The sequence below is a fragment of the Coturnix japonica genome, chromosome Z (genome assembly GCF_001577835.2).
Source record: "Coturnix japonica isolate 7356 chromosome Z, Coturnix japonica 2.1, whole genome shotgun sequence".
In the NCBI taxonomy this organism is placed as follows: Eukaryota; Metazoa; Chordata; class Aves; order Galliformes; family Phasianidae; genus Coturnix; species Coturnix japonica.
The window spans coordinates 62,417,719-62,436,740 of NC_029547.1; the positions used below are offsets into that span (position 1 = coordinate 62,417,719).

Sequence of the window (19,022 nt, forward strand, 5' to 3'; positions counted from 1 at the left end):
CATTGTAGTGTTTTTCATCTGTAGGAGTTTATTGCTGTATGTTATGGTGTCATCTTTAGACAAGTGAGCAGCCTTCTTAGTAAGGATTTGTTTGCTCTCAAGTACTTTATTAAAACCACTGCCTGAGTTGTGCTGCTCCTGATTTCTGTGTGTTTAGCCTCTGTATGTTGTGAGGGAACTGGAAGTCTCTTTTCATAGGGCTGTGTCAGGTAAGTCTGCTTGTCCTTCCTGAGTTTATCTTTTTGTCTAATGTTGGCACCTTGGCCAGGTTTGGGAGCCAGGTTAGTCTATAGGATTTCATGGTAATTTGCCACCTTGAAGCCCTTGCAACTGTTACAATTTTAAAGAGAGAGGCTGGTGATAGCTGCTGAAAGGTGATGCTGTCTGAGACTTCTTGGTGTTCTTTGATGGAAACAGAAGCAAGCTGACTAGATGACAGGTCATGAGGAAACCATACTGCTCTTACCTTCTGTTCTGACATTTCTCATCTTTGTCTTTCAGATCCAGAATTACTCATTGCACCAAAACTCAATAAAAATCTACAGTGGAAACTGCATCTTTTCCAGTAATGAAAAGTCAAGGAATCCTGGTGGACTGTTACTTTTCATGTACTTTTATTACACCTTTATTAAAACATTGTTGTCCTGGTATTCCTGCTATACTGCTCTTGTGGCCATGCAAGTGAATGATCCTTCTGACTGATGTAACTTTGACCCATGGTTGGTTTGTGAGGCTGTGTGGCTCTAAGTCCAGCTTCTGCCACTACTGTTCCCTCCCTTCTGGATGAAGCAAATCCCCCACTGCTCAATGGGTTCTGTTCACTGCTGTCACCTCCTCCCATGGATGATGAAGGCAGGCCATATTTTAAGCCGTTCATCCTGATTTAGCTACATCACCATTATTTTTTTGTTGTGCTGGTGGTCAAAGCTGGAGGCCCTCTGGTTTCAGAGACGTTCTCCTGTCAAGATAAAATCAATTCAGATCTGCCATCTGGGAGGAAGACTGCTTCATCTCTAAGATCCCTTCTTGTTTCTCTCTACCTTACCTGTCCTGAGTGAGCTTAGACAAAGGGGTAACAGCTGGAGCCAGCACCCTTACCATGACTGAACTTCAGCTCCTGCTTCAGCAGCAGCCAGGAGTTTCCCTCCCCTGCATTTCCCCACTGATGTTTCTGTTTTACCCTTTGAGAAGTACACTGATGCTGCCCCTCTGGCACATCCTGTTCAGTTTGCTCTTGAAGCAGTCAGGACAACCCTCCATCACAGCACTGCCCCCCAGGCAGCAGGTATTCCCACCTGTGTTTCTGAGGATGCCCTTACCAGTTTTTGAGACAGCCGAGTGCCAGCTGCAAAGACCTTGTCTGCTGTGGATCAAATAAGAATGGTTTGAGAAGTGCTCCAGCACACAGGAATCTCTCCTTTCCTACAGTGATGAGATGGCCATCTAGCAGCTGGTAATCCATGTGGTCTTCCTTAAGAAGCAAATGTAACACCCTCATAAGATCCAGAGATCTTACAGCACAATGTGTGCACAGAACCCAACACTACAGTGAGATGGTATTCTGTGAACGTGTTTCCAGACTCACATAGTAACTGAGATAATGTGTGATGTCCAAGGCAGCATCGTCTGCTCTCCCAGTGCTGCTTCGTGGATGGGAACCACACACAAAGCACCACGGCTGCTGCCAACTGCAAGAGCTGAGGTTTTTCTATAGTGTTCAGGGATGTGTGGTTGTGGTATGCAAGGTGTATGGCAGGCATGTAAAAGGCTTCTAACACGACAGTGTATTTCTTCTTGTCAGCACTGGGACACAGGGAAGGCACTGACCTCAGAACAGCGCAGTCCTCTGGCTGAATCTTCATCACTGCACACAGACACAAAGATAAAGCACCAGAACACGGTGACATTTCTGTGCCCTGCTCAAAGTAAGCAGCCAAGCAATTGCAAACCTCTAAATCATTTCTTTTCCCCCTCTCCTGCTGAAACCTATATCTGAGTGCAGCTCTGAATTAAAATGAATTAATTCACCCAAACAAAGCACCTCTTCCAGACTTCCATTCACACACAACACAGTGGGGCAGTGTCACAAAGCTGCAAGCACCTTTCATTTCAGAAGTCATTTTATTTTATTCTTTTTCTCTGAGCTCTGACAGTGCTGCCGTTGATACGATTTCCCATACCTTTTTTCCCGCTCCAGTTAACAAAAACCACGTGTCCCTTCACACCCTTCGTGTTAACCTGAAATCTGAGCACACGGGCTGCCAATGATTTTTTTGTAGTCAATTTGTCCAGTGTTTCTTGAGATGTTCCTTTAGCTGTGGGATAGTGGACAGCTGCTGTTTGCAGATATGGCACTTGAGGGGCAATTTGAGAAGTTCAGAGGCCTGATCATTCACCGTTACTTTCCCTTCACTTCGTACCATCTCTATCACATCTGAAATGAAATCAGACAGGAGGTACTGAGGCCATGAAACACTGTGAGATGTGTGGCAGTACCAAATCTGCACACTGCTCAACACACTGCACATCACTACTGTGTTGTTTTACTTAAACACACCACACAATCTGACTGACTTCCACTTAGTGCTGTTCCTCAGTATCTGCAATCACATCAAACCTTTCTCTTACTTTAATAGAATTTATGGCCTTTTCTAGGGAAGAAAGCCCAAAAGTCAGAACCCACAATCATGATTATGCTGTGAAAAACCTTTTCTAATAATTACCTTTGGAGTTGAGGAAGTATTCTGTGGTAAAGGAGTTCCAATGCTTTTTGGTTTTCAGAGCAGGGGAATCAAAATCTTGGCTGATTACGTGCAAATGCAGTTGACTACAACAGATCACATAGGTAAGACAGAATGAAAAGTGTTAATGCATGAAGTTCTCTTGCAGTAGAATCAGTTGCAAACATGTCTGCAAAGAGACAGACTGCCAGTCTTACACATCAGTCTTAAAGGTCAGTCCTGAGACACACTATCCAGACACAGAAAGAAGATGAGCACCTTAGAAGGCCATACAGCCCCAAACCCTCCTGCTGTGGGTAGGACAAAAGCATTGTGCTCCAGGTGAGGCTCGAACTCACAACCTCGGCATTGCTCATCGTCAGTACTGCTGTATAAGTACCGCGCGCTAACCGGTTGCGCCACTGGAGCCGGCACATGCAGGGCAGCAGCAGCTCAGCAGCAGCCATAAGCAGAGCTAAGTGTCTGTGGGGATGGTGCTGGTGCTGGTCACCATCAGACCCAGCTCTGTACATCCAGGAAAGCAGGGTGTCTGCCTGACGGCTCCCCTGGGCTTACCTCATGCTGGGAATGGCGTGGTAACCCAGCCGGAACTCCAGGCTTCCTTTGGCAGGGCACTGTTCAATCATTTTTTGCCCAACTGAGTGCATATGTTCCAGGAGCTCAAGATGCTCTCTGGTGACTGATTTGAGGCTAGAAATGGAGTCCCACGGTAAAATAAGCCAGTGGTAACGTGCTTTGGGATATTTATCCTTGATGACTACAGTCTTCTCATCCTTATAAACCTAGTAAAAAAAGAAACTCAATCATTTATTGAAGTTAAATGCCCTGTCCCTATCTGCACTGCATTTACTGAGTGAGGTAACATCCATCTGCACATCCCATCATGGCTGCAGAGGTCCTGCAGCACATGTATGCGTTGCTAGTGGAACTGTGACTGCCAGGAAAAAAAGCCAGGAAAAGTCTCTACACAGGAGAAATACTAAGCAGCAGAGTGCTTCCCTTCATGGCTTTGGCTGGAGCCATGCTAGTCCAGTGTGTGCTCCTCTGCCACACCAAGCATACAGTAGCTACAGAGGCATTCTGAAGAGTGAAAAAGGACCCCATAATAGATAAAAAGGGAACACTTTGCTACAGATAGGGAAAAGAGGCCTCATCTATCTGTAGATACAGATAGTTTATGTTAAGGGGAGGCAGAGAGAGGGGGAATTGCAGACACTAAGTCTGAGAAAACAAGGGGATGAAGGCCATGAAGATAAGGGTGGAACAGCCCGAGAACAGTGTGGTGATTAGATGTCCACAGGGCAAGCTGGAACCAGTTTGGGGGGTGCCCCTCCCGCAGGGCTGAAATATACCTGCTTTATAACTACTTTGTGGTTATGGAGTTTGATTCCGCAAGTCATTCTACAGCTTTTCTTTAAGGAAAAAGCCTTCTATTCTTGTTCAACAAGAAATACTTCAATCATCAATGGGAACTCTCTAGAAAATAGCCTGGACTCACAAGTGCAGTTTGCAGTTGAGGATCCTTCCCTCCATCAGGCCACATCTAAACTTTGTGGGCTCTGCAGTGACAACGATGGCACTGCACTCAATGCAGAGCACATATGAGTGGACTCCCTGTGCTCTGTGGTGAAACACAAGTCTCAGAGGTGGAGCAGGACGCTCAGCACTGTACATCTCATCCAGCATTACAAAGCCAAGACTTTAAGATCCAAGCTAATTCAGTTGATGCTACCCAAGATGCTACTTTTAAAGATCGTTCACAAAAAGAACAGGTTTCTCTGTCTCTATTGCTCTCCTTCCCCTTGACCTTTTTGTTTGTTGTGTTTTTCTTGCCCTGTGCATCAACTAGATGCAGTTAATCAATAGAAACAGTACCAGAGCATGTGGAGAGCAGGACAGCACAGCCTGCCCATGGCAATAAAAATCTATCAGCTTCTGAAGCAGAAACAGCGTGCCCTCTCTCTGCTCTGTTAACAGCAAGTCTGCGGGTGAGAGATGGACGATGTCTTTGTCATCTTTGCTAACTCTTTTTGTATGTTTATGTGCAGAGCTGATCAGTCTTGCTCTACAGGAAAGAAGATTAAAATCTTATCAGCATACAAATCGTTACTGTAAGCAAATGCTTCCAGAAAAAAAGATGTTTTCTCCTTTCTTTAAGGTATGTTTAAGAAGCGAAGATGGGAGATCTGTTATTTGTATATTTAATTCTGAACCACAACTAATAAAGCTAACACTAAGCCGCACCTACAGCATTCTAACGTTCAGACAACAGTTTTAAGAACAGCTTGTCTTTCTGGTCAAGAAAACACTGTCTTAAGTGCTACGGGAATCTCAAAGAGTGAATATTGAGCTTCAGGTTTAAAAGGTAAGCAAGTACTTTGATAGCTTTATCATTCCTGACAGACTCATTTGAAATTACTGACAGACAAAAAGTGAGGGGGGGAAAAAGAAATTGGGACATTCTGATGGGTAATCAGTGAAACTGCTTCCAGCCTAAGGATGACAGTCTCCTGGAGGGGCCTACTGTGGCTGTGGAGCCCTCACGTTTGGAAGCCACCTCCAAACTCAAACACACAGTGGCTTGGGTGGTCAGACTGGCCACAGAGCTCAAAGAAAAGCAAGATGCAGCCACAGGGAAACAAAGGAAAAAAGAAGCACCTGGAGTATCTATAGAGGGTTAGAAGAAGGCACCCAGGAAACTCCTGCAGTTATGAGGAAATGGGGTAGAGAAGGAGCAAGAGGTCACATCCTTCAGCTGCTGCCCAGGTGCTGCACAGTTAAAATTACTGTAAATGATGAAGCTGCACCACACTTGGAAATACAACAGTGCTGACTGCCAGAAAATAGGAATCTCAGCTTGAAACCACGGCCTTGTTTTAATTGGTTTCCATGCTAAAGCGGCCGCACAGTGCACCTGCTCTCCATGCAACCTTTTTAAAACATCGGATAAACTTGACAGTGTGGGGAACGCCAAGACAAGGAAGTTCTGACACTGCACAAAATCAGCACAGCAGAGCCTCCCAGATTCTATCAGATGCAGCTCTTGTGCAGTAATCCACCAGTGAACCACACTATTAATGTAAACTGCTGAAGGAAAGAAGACTGCTCACTGACTCAGACAAGAAGTACTGTGAAGTACAAGTGCATAGTACTCACCTGCTCTTTTGGATCTTGCATGGCACTCTTTAAACCTTGACTCCAGTGCCCCAAATGTTCCTAAAACACAGAAAGAAGAAAAAAAACTCACAATTTTATAAGTGAATTAAGAATCTAATTACGTATTTTAAAACATTTTGTTACATACTTTCACTGGAACTACAGTGATACCACATGAACAACGGATGAATCGTTTCCTTTCCATGAACACCAACACAGCCCTCCATCCAAATGACCCACAGAGCTACTCTTGTATATTTTAACCTGGACATTTTCACATTTTAAGCTGTAAATTTAACAACAAAGAGCTCTAGATCTGCTCACATCACAGCACAGACCTTGATTACCACTGATGACAGATCATTTTACTACAAGACCTGCTGCTTCATGCATCACAAGGGCCAGAGGAGATAGAAGGATCACCATTTACTGTCTCATCACATGTTGCTCTGCACAGAACAAAGAAGCACTGTTGTGGTGCCTGGCCCTACTCTGGGTGTATTTATCTCCCAATACTCTGCAAGACAGAGTGGTTTGTAAAGAAAACAAGAAAAGTACCAGAGAATCAAGCCAGAACTGGCACATTATTTCTTAATTTTGTTATCCAGCTCCAAGTAAAAGATGCTTAGAGTGCACATTTTAAAAATACATCATATTTTATCTATTCAGAGTACTTCACAGGCATTGCCAATGATGATCTTTATGACATTCTTACAAAGCAAGGCATCTGAATGTTATTCCAGTACTGACAGGGAAACACTGAATAGCCATCTTTCTCTGATCACAGCATCTCAAATCTGATCCTAACATAATCAGCATGAGGTCAGCAGTGATGTAAGTGGTCAGCCCACCGGAATTTGAGACTGAAATTTGGTCCTGCACTCTTACTGTCTGAATGGTCTTATGCATTTTGCCCACGTCAGTGGAGCTAAAAATTTCCTTTCAAAACACTGTGGCTGGCAACATGAACATAAATACAGTTCTACCTTAAGGAATGAACCAAACAGCAGGAAAAAGAAAAAAAGAAAAAAGGTCAAGGTGTTCCATTTTCTGTATGTAAGCGTTTAGATAACCACTGTTCTACTTGTAAGAGAGCAGATCTCATCTCAAGTGCCTGCACACTGTGCAACTCCAGCTAAGCAGAGCTCAGTGGAACTCAGCTCTTCTGAAAGAAACTGCAGCAGGAACCAGAGATTAAGACCTTACTTGCTGAAGCAAGCTCCTTTCTTTAGCACTCCCCAGCTCAAGCTAACATGGGATCCAGGCTGTGCTCTCAGGAGCTACGTGACATCAGGAACAGACCTTTGTATGTGACAACTCATGTTCTGAACACTCCTGGGACACAGGTTCACCTGAGAAGTTCCCCACAGACAGCACCTACAGAAATAAAGATGAAAACTTTCTAATGGAGAAGACAACTCCAGGAGAAACAGCAGAAGTACTGATACAAATACACTTGCCTTTCCGCTCGTTGACTCTTCAAATAGAGGTGTGCTACTCTTGCTTGGCCTGAAGTCTGAAAAACTGCTTAGTGTATCCATCACCATCATCTTCTTTGCCTTTCTGGGAACATTTTCTGTATCATCCACACAGGACTCCTCAAATGGCCTCTTTTCAGTTTGTGTTTTCTCTTCTTCTTCCGTAACAGTTTCCTCTGATTCTTCACTAAATTCACTAAATTCCACCACAAAGGGGTAACGTCTGTTCACCATATGCAGAACTTGGCCTGGCCTCATTTTCACCTCTTCACCCTTGCCAACATCCACTAAGTCAACACTAGTTGTGTTGACTCCTATCTTTGGTAGAGAGAAAAATAATTTTAAAAGCTGATGTTGTAACTGAAATCACCAGCAGCGACTGGTCAGCTACCCCTGAGAACCACCATGCTGTAAAGCTTATGTGTTTGGTTTTTACTCCACCCCATCCCATTCTGGGAAGCTCAAGATTGGCAGCACCAGGCAATGACCAATCTCATGACTGCAGCCATTTGGACACAAACCAAAGCTTCAGCAACAATTATTTCTGAAAAAAATAACAGCAGTTTTAACAAGCTATTTCAATACAGCAATTCACAGAAAGCTCACTTCACATTATTTTCTGTCAATCCTCTTTTCTTTGTTACTACATTTTGCTATCTATCCAGCACCTATCGAATGCCACCCCATCAATACATCTACCTTCAAATACATAAGCCTGTACTTGCAGCTCATCTCAAGAGATGGTTGTTTAGGCTCACAGCAGCTAGCTCTCATTTAACCACAGCACACTGCTAACACTTGCAATGCACTCCCTCCTGTGTAATGAAAAGAGAAACGAGGAAACAAGTTTACTGGAGCTCCCAAAGGACACTGTTGCACAGGGCTCAGCTCCCAGCCCCCATTCTTGTTTCCCAGGCCAGATGTACCACTGCCCAGACCACAACTAACTGTTCAAACACAGCCAGTGAGAACATGTGTCTGTTCTTTGGAGTTACACTAAACCTCTCTGCCCACCTCAGCTCGTGCCAGGTATATACAGGCTGAAGTACATTTTTATGCTTTTAACCTTTTATAACCTTTTTTATATATAAAAGCATAAAACCTTATGCTTTTAACACAACTTGAAAATTGTTTTCTATTCAAAATAATGTTTTAAAGACTCAGAAGCTACTGAAGTTCAGCTGGTAATGGAAAAGCAATACCTGGTAACACAACATGGCATGGGCAACCTACATGGGCCAACTGAGCAGATTTTGTATGGCTATGCAGACTACCCTTGGAAACGAGTCCCTGCCTTCAGCTAAATGCTTCTGGTTCATGTTTATATACAAAACAAGTTTTGGAAACCAGTTCTTGCTTCTGACTGATAAACTCTTCTCATGTTTCTTTAACCCTGTCGGTCATAAACATGCTTGTTTCACAAGACATCACTATGCTTCTCATCACCTCATCTTCAATCTGATGGAGTGACTGCCCAATCCTAGCCAAAGCCTCCTCATCCTACAGTGCCAGTTTCAGTCAAACAAAGCACATGTCACATTGCAGGACAGCAATACAGCTGTGCGCTCCTGCATTGAGGTACAAATGGAAAACAGACCCTTTCTGAGGACTTTCTGACGAAGATGATCAGGGGGCTGGAGCATCTCCCCTATGAGGACAGGCTGAGGGAATTGGGTTTGTTCAGCCTAGAGAAGAGAAGGTTGCAGGGTGACCTCATTGCAGCCTTTCAGTACCTGAAGGGAACCCACACCCAGGAGGGGAGTAAACTCTTTGAAAGGGCTGACAATAGCAGGACACGGGGAAATGGTTATAAGTTAAAAGAGGGAAGATTTAGGTTGGATGTTAGGGGGAAGTTCTTCACTAGGAGAGTGGTTAGGCCCTGGAACAGGCTGCCCAGGGAGGTTTGTGGATGCCGCCGTCCTTGGAGGTGTTCAAGACCAGGTTGGACGGGGCCCTGGGCAACCTGATCTAGTAAAGGTGTATGTTTGGTGGCCCTGCCAGGCAGGGGGTTGGAACTACATGATCCTTGAGGTCCCTTCCAACCCGGGTCATTCTGTGATTCTGTGACCATCTGATGAACTCCTGATGGCCACAAAATAGCTCCAGGACTTCATAATCTAGGATGAGATCTGTAATTCGCAGTATTAGTGGACTTCAAGCATAACAGGCCAGTAAGCATTAGAAACACTAAGAAACCGCTTAAAAACATACCTGCTTAACAGTAACATATCCCTCGTTACAGTCTGCTTTCAACACAACTGAAAGAACAAAAAGTCATGAAAAGCCGTGAAAAGAAAGGCCTGAAATCCACCCACCCAGCCCTTGGGGAAAACACTCGTGCACCCTCAGCCTTGCGGCAGAGAGAAGAGCTCTGCCTCATCACCCACGTCCTAAGCAACAACACACAAGGATGAAGCTGACATGACAGCACTCCCCCCCCCCCTTATGCTCGCTGCAGCAGCCGGGAGGCGCGGCCTTACCTTGCCGCCGCGAGCACCTCCTGTCGGTGATGCCTGTGAGCGGCCCGCGGCCCAGCACCACGTCGGCCATGTGGGGCAGCAGCACCCGTAGGCCTCGCTCCTCCATGGCCAGCAGCCAGCAGTCCCTCATGGCCGCGCTGTGGAGCCGAGCACACACCGCGTTACCGGGCCGCGCCGCCCGCCATCGCGGGCCGCACCATGGCAACGCGGCCTACACCGCGCACGACCCCGCACAACCTCCGCCAAGGACGCATGCGCGCTCCCGTCTCGAGTCCTTCTGCCTGAGTGGGCGGGGCCTCGCTGAGGCTGAAGGCGCTGATTGGCTTAGCGCGCTCCGCCTCCTTCTCCTATTGGTTGTTCCTCTCTTGAAGCTGACTTCCGGGGCGGGGCGGCGCCGTCTCAAAAGCGCCGGATACGGCCCGGCTCCGAACTTTCCAGAAGAGTCGGGAGCGGAGCGGGGCTGTGTGGGCAGAGCGGGCAGTGAGGGCCCAACATGGTGAAGGAGACCAGGTACTACGATGTGCTGGGCGTCAGCCCCAACGCCTCGGCTGAGGAGCTGAAGAAGGCGTACCGCAAGCTGGCCCTGAAGTACCACCCCGATAAGAACCCCAATGAGGGAGAGAAGGTGGGTGAGGGGCGGCAGGGAATGAGGGCCGGGAGCGGCGGGACCGCGGGGTGTCTGAGGTGTGTGTGTGTCCATCCCGCAGTTCAAACAGATCTCACAGGCCTATGAGGTGCTGTCCGACCCCAAGAAGAGGGACCTGTACAACAAGGGCGGCGAGCAGGCCATCAAGGAGGGCGGATCGGGAGGCGGCTTCGGGTCCCCCATGGATATTTTCGACATGTTCTTCGGCGGCGGTGGGAGGATGCAGAGGGAGAGGAGAGGTATGAGCGGCTTCTGACCCCATCCCGGGCCCGCAGAGCAGTTCTGCTGTTCTTAGGATGTTCCCGTAGGCAGCCTGGGGGTGGAGGGCTGCTCAGGGAACGCGAGATGTAGCGCTGAAGGCCGTGGTTAATGAGCTGAGTGGGGGGTGCGGCTTAGTGAGCTTCCTTACCTTAAGGATCCGATCTGTGCAAGCGGCCGAAGTGCCGTCCCTTAACGCGCGAAGCAAACAAGGGGAGGGTAGTTGCATAGTGCAATGTTTGAAGCCGTGCTTTGTGTTGGTCTCTAACCGGGCTTTGTGCTTGGAAAGCTTTGGCTGAATGGTTGCCTAGCTTTTGTTACTGAGTAGGAAACGCAGGAGTAACAAGCCTTAAAGTAAGTGCTAAGTAAGGTGCCACGATATCAAAATGGAAGTTGATCTTACATTGTAAGTGGCCCCAGGTTGGACGGGGCCCTGGGCAACCTGATCTAGTAAATGTGTGTGTTTGGTGGCCCTGCCAGGCAGGGGGTTGGAACTACATGATCCTTGAGGTCCCTTCCAACCCGGGTCATTCTGTGATTCTGTGGCTTTATCTAAATAAGATAACCAAGTTACTTTGACTCTGAAGCCTTCTTGTGATATTTAGTTGAACTGGATTGAGTGCAGCTGCAGTAATGTTCTGCTCAAAAGTTAAAATCTAGAGGTAGCATAAGGGAAGGCTGATGTTAATTAAACTGCTTAAAAGCAGCACTGGCCACAGCACTTCTCTTCCTAGTGGGACAAAGGGAATTTAAAAGGCTGTATCAGAGTATTCTTAGTAAGATAGAACTTGCTGTACTTCCCTGAACTGGTTCCCTTGTTCCTAAAATTCTAATGAATTCCTGATTGTAGAAGTGTAGTTACTCAGATTAGTTTCCAGAAGTCCCTTCATGAGAGACAGAAAAAGCCTAACTGGCTTTAGGTTGTGCCTCCCACTTCCTTGTAGAAGAACTTCAGTTAAAGCAGAAGTTTTGAATCTGGAAGTAAAATGTAGTGTTTCACACTTCTGTTACATCTATTGTGTGTTCCCTCAGACGTGAGTCAGATTTCTTCTAATAGAGAGGTGTTAATGCCTTTAGAACCCTTACCTAACTACAGTACAACTGGGAAACTGACTAATACAAGTAGTGAGAGAACTGTGAAACAAGATGTTAAAGGCTACAGAAGCTTGTTTTAGCATGATATGGAAATTGTACTGTTACTTTGAGTCCATTTGCAAACTAAAGTAAATGTTTTCTTTCACAGGCAAAAATGTGGTCCATCAGTTATCAGTGAGTTTAGAAGATATGTACAATGGTGCAACAAGAAAACTTGCACTGCAGAAGAATGTTATATGTGACAAATGTGAAGGTAACTGTGAAATGTTGACTATAATTCCTTCTCTCTGGAGATGCAGAATTAACTTATGCATTGCCAGAAGCAATGAGAGATCTCTGTTACCCATCTCTGATTTTTCTCTCCAGGTCGTGGTGGTAAGAAGGGTGCAGTAGAATGCTGCCCGAACTGCAGAGGGACAGGCATGCAAATCAGAATTCACCAGATTGGGCCGGGCATGGTGCAGCAAATCCAGTCTGTGTGTATGGAGTGCCAGGGGCATGGAGAGCGCATCAGCCCCAAGGACCGCTGCAAGAGCTGCAACGGCAGGAAAATTGTTAGGGAGAAGAAAATACTAGAAGTGCACATTGACAAAGGTGAGGTGACTTGGTAAGATGCAGGGTTAACCTTGGTTGTACTGACGCTGCCTTTGTAGTTCTTAAACATTAACAAATGCGTAGTGTCAGCTTGGTGAGTGGCACCCTTGAAAACAATGGACTAGACTTTTACCGTCTTCAACAGTAGACCTGTGTTTAGGGAATGTTTGCGCTATGTTAATTTTTTGTGTGCATAGTGAATAACAAATGGAGAAATGTGCAATATTGTAAGTAGTGAATTATTTTTATCTGGTGCTGTTCTGTAAGTGCAAGTTGTGATCAGGTAAACATGTCACTTGGTTCAGCTTTCGCAATGAGTTTTCTGTGTGTCGGGAAACTATGCAGACTCCGATCACTTCTACTGTGTTTCAGTGTGAAGGGGAACCAGGTCTGCTACAGTAATTGGGTGCAAAGATGGTGCTAAGCCTGTAATGCTTGGAACTGTTTGCAATGCAACCCCTACAGTACTGCTCAGCATAGCTGATATTTGCCTGGCAAAATGTAATTTAATATATGAACCCTCACGGTGGTGGGAGAATGCAGTGTGTTGAGTGTGACAAATACTTTTCCCCTGGGGATTTCCAGAAGTTGGATGGACAAATCTTGGGAGTAGTGCAGCTTTTCTGACAAACTGTGCTAGCAAGCATGTAACTGCTACAGAGTAACTACTGATTATTTTCTGAAACTATTTTGTTTAGATGTACCTTACACATTATATAGTATCTGGGTTTGTTTTTAGCTGAGAAAACATTACTTTTTTTTAATAAGGAGATAATTTAGAAAAGCTTTTCTTCTTTTACTCTTTTCATAGTTGGAAAAAAAAACTGAGTTAGCATGATTCAGCTAGAATTTACTTACAGTGACTTCTGCGTAGGTGAAATGGGTTTCTTACTTGACAGGAACAATCTTGAGGAAAGTAATTCTTGCACTATGTAGTTGCTGAAATCAAGTTTCTTGTGTATCTCCCACATATAGTTCTAAAACTTAGGTTGATATGTTGTTTTTCAAAACGAATTCTGTGTGCAGCATTCATTTTCTTGTCATACTGTTACTTATATTGATGCCCCTTACAGTTTTTATCTTGACAAGTGGTAGTTCCAAGCTTTTTAGGTGAGCTTAATAGTTTTGAGCTGTATCCCAGTTTGGCAGCATTAAGATCTGCTGGAATTGTGAGTTGATTTGAGGGGGAGGAAGTTCCTGATATCTTGAATTTCAATATAAAGTTACATCCTGATACTGTATTATGCCTCTAAAAGTATTTCTTGCTACTGTTCTTTGTTTTTAAGAAGCTGACAAAGTTGTTTTTTCTTTAATAGGAATGAAGGATGGTCAGAAAATAACATTCCATGGTGAAGGGGACCAAGAGCCAGGACTAGAACCAGGGGATATTATCATCGTCTTGGATCAAAAAGACCACTCTGTGTTTACGAGGTAAAAATTTAAGTCCTCTGTGTTAACACTTGAGATACTTGTTCAATTGCTTCCATGGTTACAAAGGACTTTTTTATCCTGGGAAGATGAGTAGATAGGATCATGTGGCTAGAAGTCACCCGTGAGTACTGATGTGTGCAGAAATCCTGTTTTCTTTTTAGTTAAAACCATCTGTGTTCTAACAGCAGCAGATATGTTTGTGTGAGCTTTGGCAATGGAATATCTGAATACTTCCTTGCTTTTTTTATGACAGTTCTCTCCCTTGTATTAGAAGTCATGGCTTAGTGTAGGCCACTATTTATTGCCCACTTGACTCCAAGGCACTAAAAAGAAATTGCAGTATTTTATTTTTTTCTTAAGGAATCCTGTCTATAACAGACTTTTTCAGTGTAGCATATACTTTTCTGACCAAAAGCAAATTGCCACACTCCCACCTAAGTGCACTAGCAGTGTAATCATTCATTTACTTCTGGGAAGCATTGAGCATGTCTAAAGTATTTTGTTACCTGTAGTACTGCCTTGGTGTTGCAGATGTCTTTGTTTCAGGTTACTCTTCATGGAATTAGCCTATCCACTACTTTTTAGACTTAAGTAGTGCTGGTCATCTTAAATGTCTTGTGTTGCATTTGGTGTTTCATTGCTTCTGTTTGGAGCATTAAGGAAGAAGCCAATGGAAGTAGAAGGACATTTCATACCCACAGCTGGCACTGTACTTGTGGATAGGAATTAAGAGTAAAGATTGGTAGGAAACCAACAGCTGGTCTGCATGACTGTCCTCTGTGGTGCTGAACTCTGTGCCAAAAGAACACTGTTCTATGCTCAGGTTAAGAATCAGTTCTGTTCATGTTGGTTGAAATTTGCTGATTTTTCTTATAGTTAAACCAGGTGCTCAGTCAGTTATGCTAAAGGGACAGCTTGAACAAACTGTTGGCATGGCTACCTGGGTATTGAATTCATAGCTCTGCTTGCTTATTTTTGTCCATCTTCCTTCCCACTGCCTTCATTGCTAGTGTCCTTAGGGAACCCTTGATATTAATGGTCTTCTAGTCTTGTGCTGAGGTCATGCTGTTTCTGGGACAACTGGAGTGTTGCTCTTCTCCCTTCGCTGTCTATAATTAACTTCTCAGGCAAGTCTTATTCCTGAGACCTTTAAAATAGAGTGAGTGAAATAACTAAGTTCTTTTAATAGGCCTGAAGATTTCTTAGCCCTTGGACATGCATTGCATGCAGACATCACTTGCACTGCTTTACTGAGATCAGAATAGGTAACTAAAACAGTTACATCTGCATACTTTGTTGTTTGTTCTTGGTCTTCCACCTGAACCCAGAGTGGGCACAACGTGCTTACGCTTCCCTAGTATCAGGTCTTCAGAAGTTGACTATAAGAGAATGGTGTCGAGTTTGCCAATGCAGCCAAGAGTGTTAATCTACATAAAAAGGAGTTAACCATCCCTGGTGCAGTTCTTATGCTGAAAGTCTTTCCTAGAATAGAAAAACAGTACTGAAGTAAAACTGAATACAGCTAAACCTTATTGCATGTGTGTCTTTTTAATAAATGTTTGTTTTAAATAGTTAATAACAGCTCTTGGTATGGATACTGTTTCATAATTCATCCTTGAGCTGTTGCTTTAATAAATACTACTTCAATTGTCCAGACTTATATTAAAATTATTTTCTGTAGTAAGTTTGCTAATAAGGTGAATTTGATCCTTTTATTGCTTCCTTGTCACTGTTATTGATTGGTTCTACTATAGACGAGATGAAGACCTTCTTCTGTCCATGGATATACAACTGGTTGAAGCACTGTGTGGCTTTCAAAAGCCTATCACAACGCTGGATAATAGAACTATCATTATTACCTCCCATCCTGGTAAGTGCTTGCTTTCTGCTGAAGTCCAAGCATAGGTAAGCTGTAAGCTTAAAGGAACAGAAGCTGTCCCTCTTCTTGCACAGAAGGAACACATCAGTACCAGGCTTTTTCTTCCCAGCCTTTGCAGTACCAATCTTGTAACAAGAAGGAACTTTTGGATAGTAGTCAGCAGTGACTTATTTCTTTATGTGATACAGTAACATGAGGGAGAGGTCAGCTTGGCCTTGTCAAATGTTGATTTTCTTATTATGAGGCTCTGGAAAGATGGTCTGAATAAATGAACAGGTGTGTTTTGTACCGTGGTGTAGGGTAAGCTCTGCTTGTTATGGCACTTGCTTGCTTTCTAGCCAGTGGATTGTTAGTGGAAACATATTGAATGCATGTGTTAGAATACAAAAGGCTTGCTTAAAAGTATAAGCAGGAATACAGAAGATGATGCAGATACACATCATGATCATCACAGCAATAAAGAAATCTTCCTGGCATGAGAACTGCGTGTCGTGTTGCAACTTGTAACAGTAACAGACCTTCCCTCATGGACACTTGAAGGCCACAGGTCTCTGAAAACCACTTTTTCAGCTCTGGAACTGATGGAACACTTAGCATACTTGTAAGTGTGCTTCCTTGGGAAGCATAGCAAGGTTACAATAGTGTAATGTGGATGTCAGCCAGCTTTCTTACTTGGAAGTTAGCAGGCATCAAGTCCCTGTCAGAGTGCTGCAATCAGTGTAGTTGTCTCTACACAGTGCAGAAAGCTACATAAATCTTGAAGGGAGTGGAAACTAGATCTGCTACTGCTTCCTGCCTATGTTCCTTCTTTTGCTTTTGTTTTTTAGGCCAGGTTGTGAAGCACGGGGATATTAAGTGTGTTTTAAATGAAGGCATGCCAATTTATCGCAGACCATATGAGAAAGGACGTCTCATCATAGAGTTCAGGGTAAGTGTGTCAATGTAATTCCAGAGCACACAGGTCAGCACCTGATTTCCATCCAGAAGCTTACTTATTCTCTGGAGAAAAGCTGATGGCTGGGAGCTGTGGCAGGAAGCTCTTTGTGTGAGAGGAGATTTGACATCTCTGATACCTGATATTTCCTAAAGCACTAGGGTTAAGTCATCTGTGATGATAAAGCTGGCTTTGGCAGATAATTTGACCCATAATTTAATGGAAAAAGGTAAGTTCAAGTATCTCAACTCCATCTCTTGATGATTTCAGGTGAACTTCCCAGAGAGTGGCTTCCTTTCCTCAGATAAGCTGATGTTACTTGAAAAACTGCTGCCTGCGAGACAGGAAATAGAAGAAACTGAGGAAATGGAGCAAGTGAACTTAGTGGACTTTGATCCATCTCAAAAAAGAAAACATATCTATAATGGGGAAGTCTATGAAGATGATGAACACCACCCTAGAGGCGGTGTTCAATGTCAGACCTCATAGAAGGGCCATCAGTAACTTGTGATGCTCGTTTTGTATACATTAGTGGATGAGTGAAGGACTACAAAGCAGTTGACCGTCACTTCCTGCTATTCGTTGTTATAACCAGCCATAGTTGTTCCATCTAAAAGCATAAAGGAAAAAAATAAACTAATGAAACTGACTCTGCAACTTGTGTAAAGCTCCAGGATGCACGCTCAAATCAAATTGAGCACACTTCACTTCTGCCTGATGATACAAGACAACTTTCTCACCTGCTAGTCTTTTCTTTCAAGCCTTGTAATTCCTGTATTTGTGCAATTGCTGAGGCTTACACTAAGCTGCTGTGGTGATCTTTTTGTGTATTCTAAGTCTTATACTCCAAAATATGCACAAGTGCATATAAGTCACGGTAAGACGTAGTTGCTAAGTTGTGTACCAGTTAGGATAACATGTTAATGTGTGGGGTTTGCACTGGTGTTTGTCAAGTAGGGACTGACTCTTAACACAGCCACATAGTACATGAAGCTAACAAGGATGTGGACAGTCTTTGTAAACCTATTAAAGTCACATGATCTGTGAGTTCTCAAGTTCCTGCTCTTAAGGTCAAACAGTGGTGTTTTTTTTCTTTGCCACCTCTGTTATAACCTTGGAGCTGAATGTGAGGCTTCATTCAGGTCATTGCTGACTGCTTTTTTGCTGATGTTCTGCACAATACTGTGTTTAGAGCCAATGGTTGTTTGGCTACTGCAGGAGCTTCCTTTGCTACCATGCATGAGTGAAAAACTCCAGGCCTTTATCAGCACATGTGCTGTTTGGGGATAGCCTGCCAGCATGCGAAGCTTTTCTTTGCCCTTAATTACTGAAATTGGATACCCTACAGTGGTATGTCATGGAGAGCACTGCTCACCCTGCTTGTGGGCATATGCAAGCCTGCAGGAGACAGAAATTTATTATCAGCCATTGTCCCAACTGACACATCAAGGATGTTCTGAATTCAATGTGTTGTGTGCATTATTTTAAGCTGACTCTTGAAAATTCTGTATGAATGTTCTAATTATGTAGATGAAGCGTTTCCAATATAATTGCAAAATTGTTCATTGCCTCTTTTCTTAGAGCAGCTGTTGGTTTAAAGATACCACACCCCTCATTTTTAGCAGCTATTCACAGAAAGATCCTTGTAAAAAAAAAAATCTTCTTTCATAAAATATGCTGAGAAGACAAGTCCAGATGTAACATCCAGCGTGGCCTTCTTAATACCATCTGGTTCAGGACACAGCTTACACTTCCCATACCATGCTGAAGAAGTTGTTGTATAGTGAATTGTTCGTCTTTCACAAAATGGCTGCCATGGGGCTGGTGTGTTTGTTATGTTGCTGGAAGCAGCTCATGAAGGAAACCTCTTAAGTTGCAGGTTTCATTTTATATAAGACAGCTGGTGATAAAGTTCCTGAACCTCAACTACACTTCCCTTTCTGGTAGCTACAGAGTAGATATCCTCTCTAGCAGGACCTTCTCAGCAGGAAAAGGTCCTGCTGCTAATACACAAAGGGTAGCAGGAGTAACACTGGTTTAAATACTCCATTTTAAAACCAGCTTGAGACTAGCAGAGTCCACGTTCCCCCCCACAAATAGATCTCAATTCTCATTGCTAGGGCTATGAGGAGGAATGGAACACTCCCACTGCCTTCTACTCAAGACAACCATCATGAAGGCAGACATCTGTTTCTGGTTGTCTGCCTCAAGGGAATGAAAGCTAGGAAACAATAGCAGGGTGAGCCCGTTGGCCCCCTGCCCCTACACAGCATGTTTTACTGCCTGGAGAATACAGACTACATGAACGCACAAGCTTTGGTGTGTGCTTG

At 44.1% G+C, this 19,022-nt stretch overlaps 3 protein-coding genes and 1 non-coding gene across 11 annotated transcripts in view; 2 read left to right on the forward strand and 2 right to left on the reverse strand.

Moving 5' to 3' along the window:
- The window catches only part of ELP1 (elongator complex protein 1), a 29,269-nt gene extending 28,610 nt beyond the window's left edge, over window positions 1–659 (forward strand). Inside the window, exon 36 of the mRNA XM_015849949.2 lies at window positions 502–659. Coding sequence (XP_015705435.1) covers window positions 502–569 — 68 coding nt within the window. The 3' untranslated portion in view covers window positions 570–659. The remainder of the gene's footprint in view (window positions 1–501) is intronic.
- Window positions 593–10,132, reverse strand: APTX (aprataxin). Of its 8 annotated transcripts, none has more exons than XR_004305603.1 (9): window positions 9,856–10,128; window positions 9,587–9,633; window positions 7,358–7,693; window positions 7,200–7,274; window positions 5,898–5,957; window positions 3,297–3,523; window positions 2,724–2,827; window positions 1,320–1,864; window positions 598–958 (listed from the first exon to the last, which is right to left on the reverse strand). XR_004305603.1 is itself a non-coding variant. In XM_032441393.1 (9 exons), coding segments are annotated over exons 1-9 (1,260 nt in total). In that variant the 5' UTR covers window positions 9,986–10,127; the 3' UTR covers window positions 598–1,469. The 8 variants fall into 8 exon arrangements, 7 of the variants coding, with proteins under 7 accessions (XP_032297287.1, XP_032297284.1, XP_032297286.1 ...); XM_032441393.1 differs by having other exon boundaries at window positions 598–1,471; window positions 1,586–1,864; window positions 9,856–10,127; XM_032441395.1 differs by having other exon boundaries at window positions 1,828–1,864; window positions 9,856–10,126.
- On the reverse strand, window positions 3,055–3,149 carry TRNAI-UAU. Its single transcript has 2 exons — window positions 3,112–3,149; window positions 3,055–3,090 (listed from the first exon to the last, which is right to left on the reverse strand). It is a non-coding gene; the product is annotated as a tRNA-Ile (tRNA).
- A 127-nt stretch (window positions 10,133–10,259) lies between the features above and the next one.
- DNAJA1 (DnaJ heat shock protein family (Hsp40) member A1) lies at window positions 10,260–17,747 on the forward strand. Its single transcript, XM_015849954.2, has 8 exons — window positions 10,260–10,480; window positions 10,563–10,740; window positions 12,003–12,107; window positions 12,221–12,448; window positions 13,765–13,879; window positions 15,634–15,749; window positions 16,586–16,686; window positions 16,963–17,747. The coding sequence occupies exons 1-8, from the start codon at window positions 10,349–10,351 to the stop codon at window positions 17,179–17,181; spliced, it is 1,194 nt and encodes a 397-aa protein (XP_015705440.1). The 5' UTR covers window positions 10,260–10,348; the 3' UTR covers window positions 17,182–17,747.
- The last annotated feature ends 1,275 nt before the right edge of the window (window positions 17,748–19,022 follow it).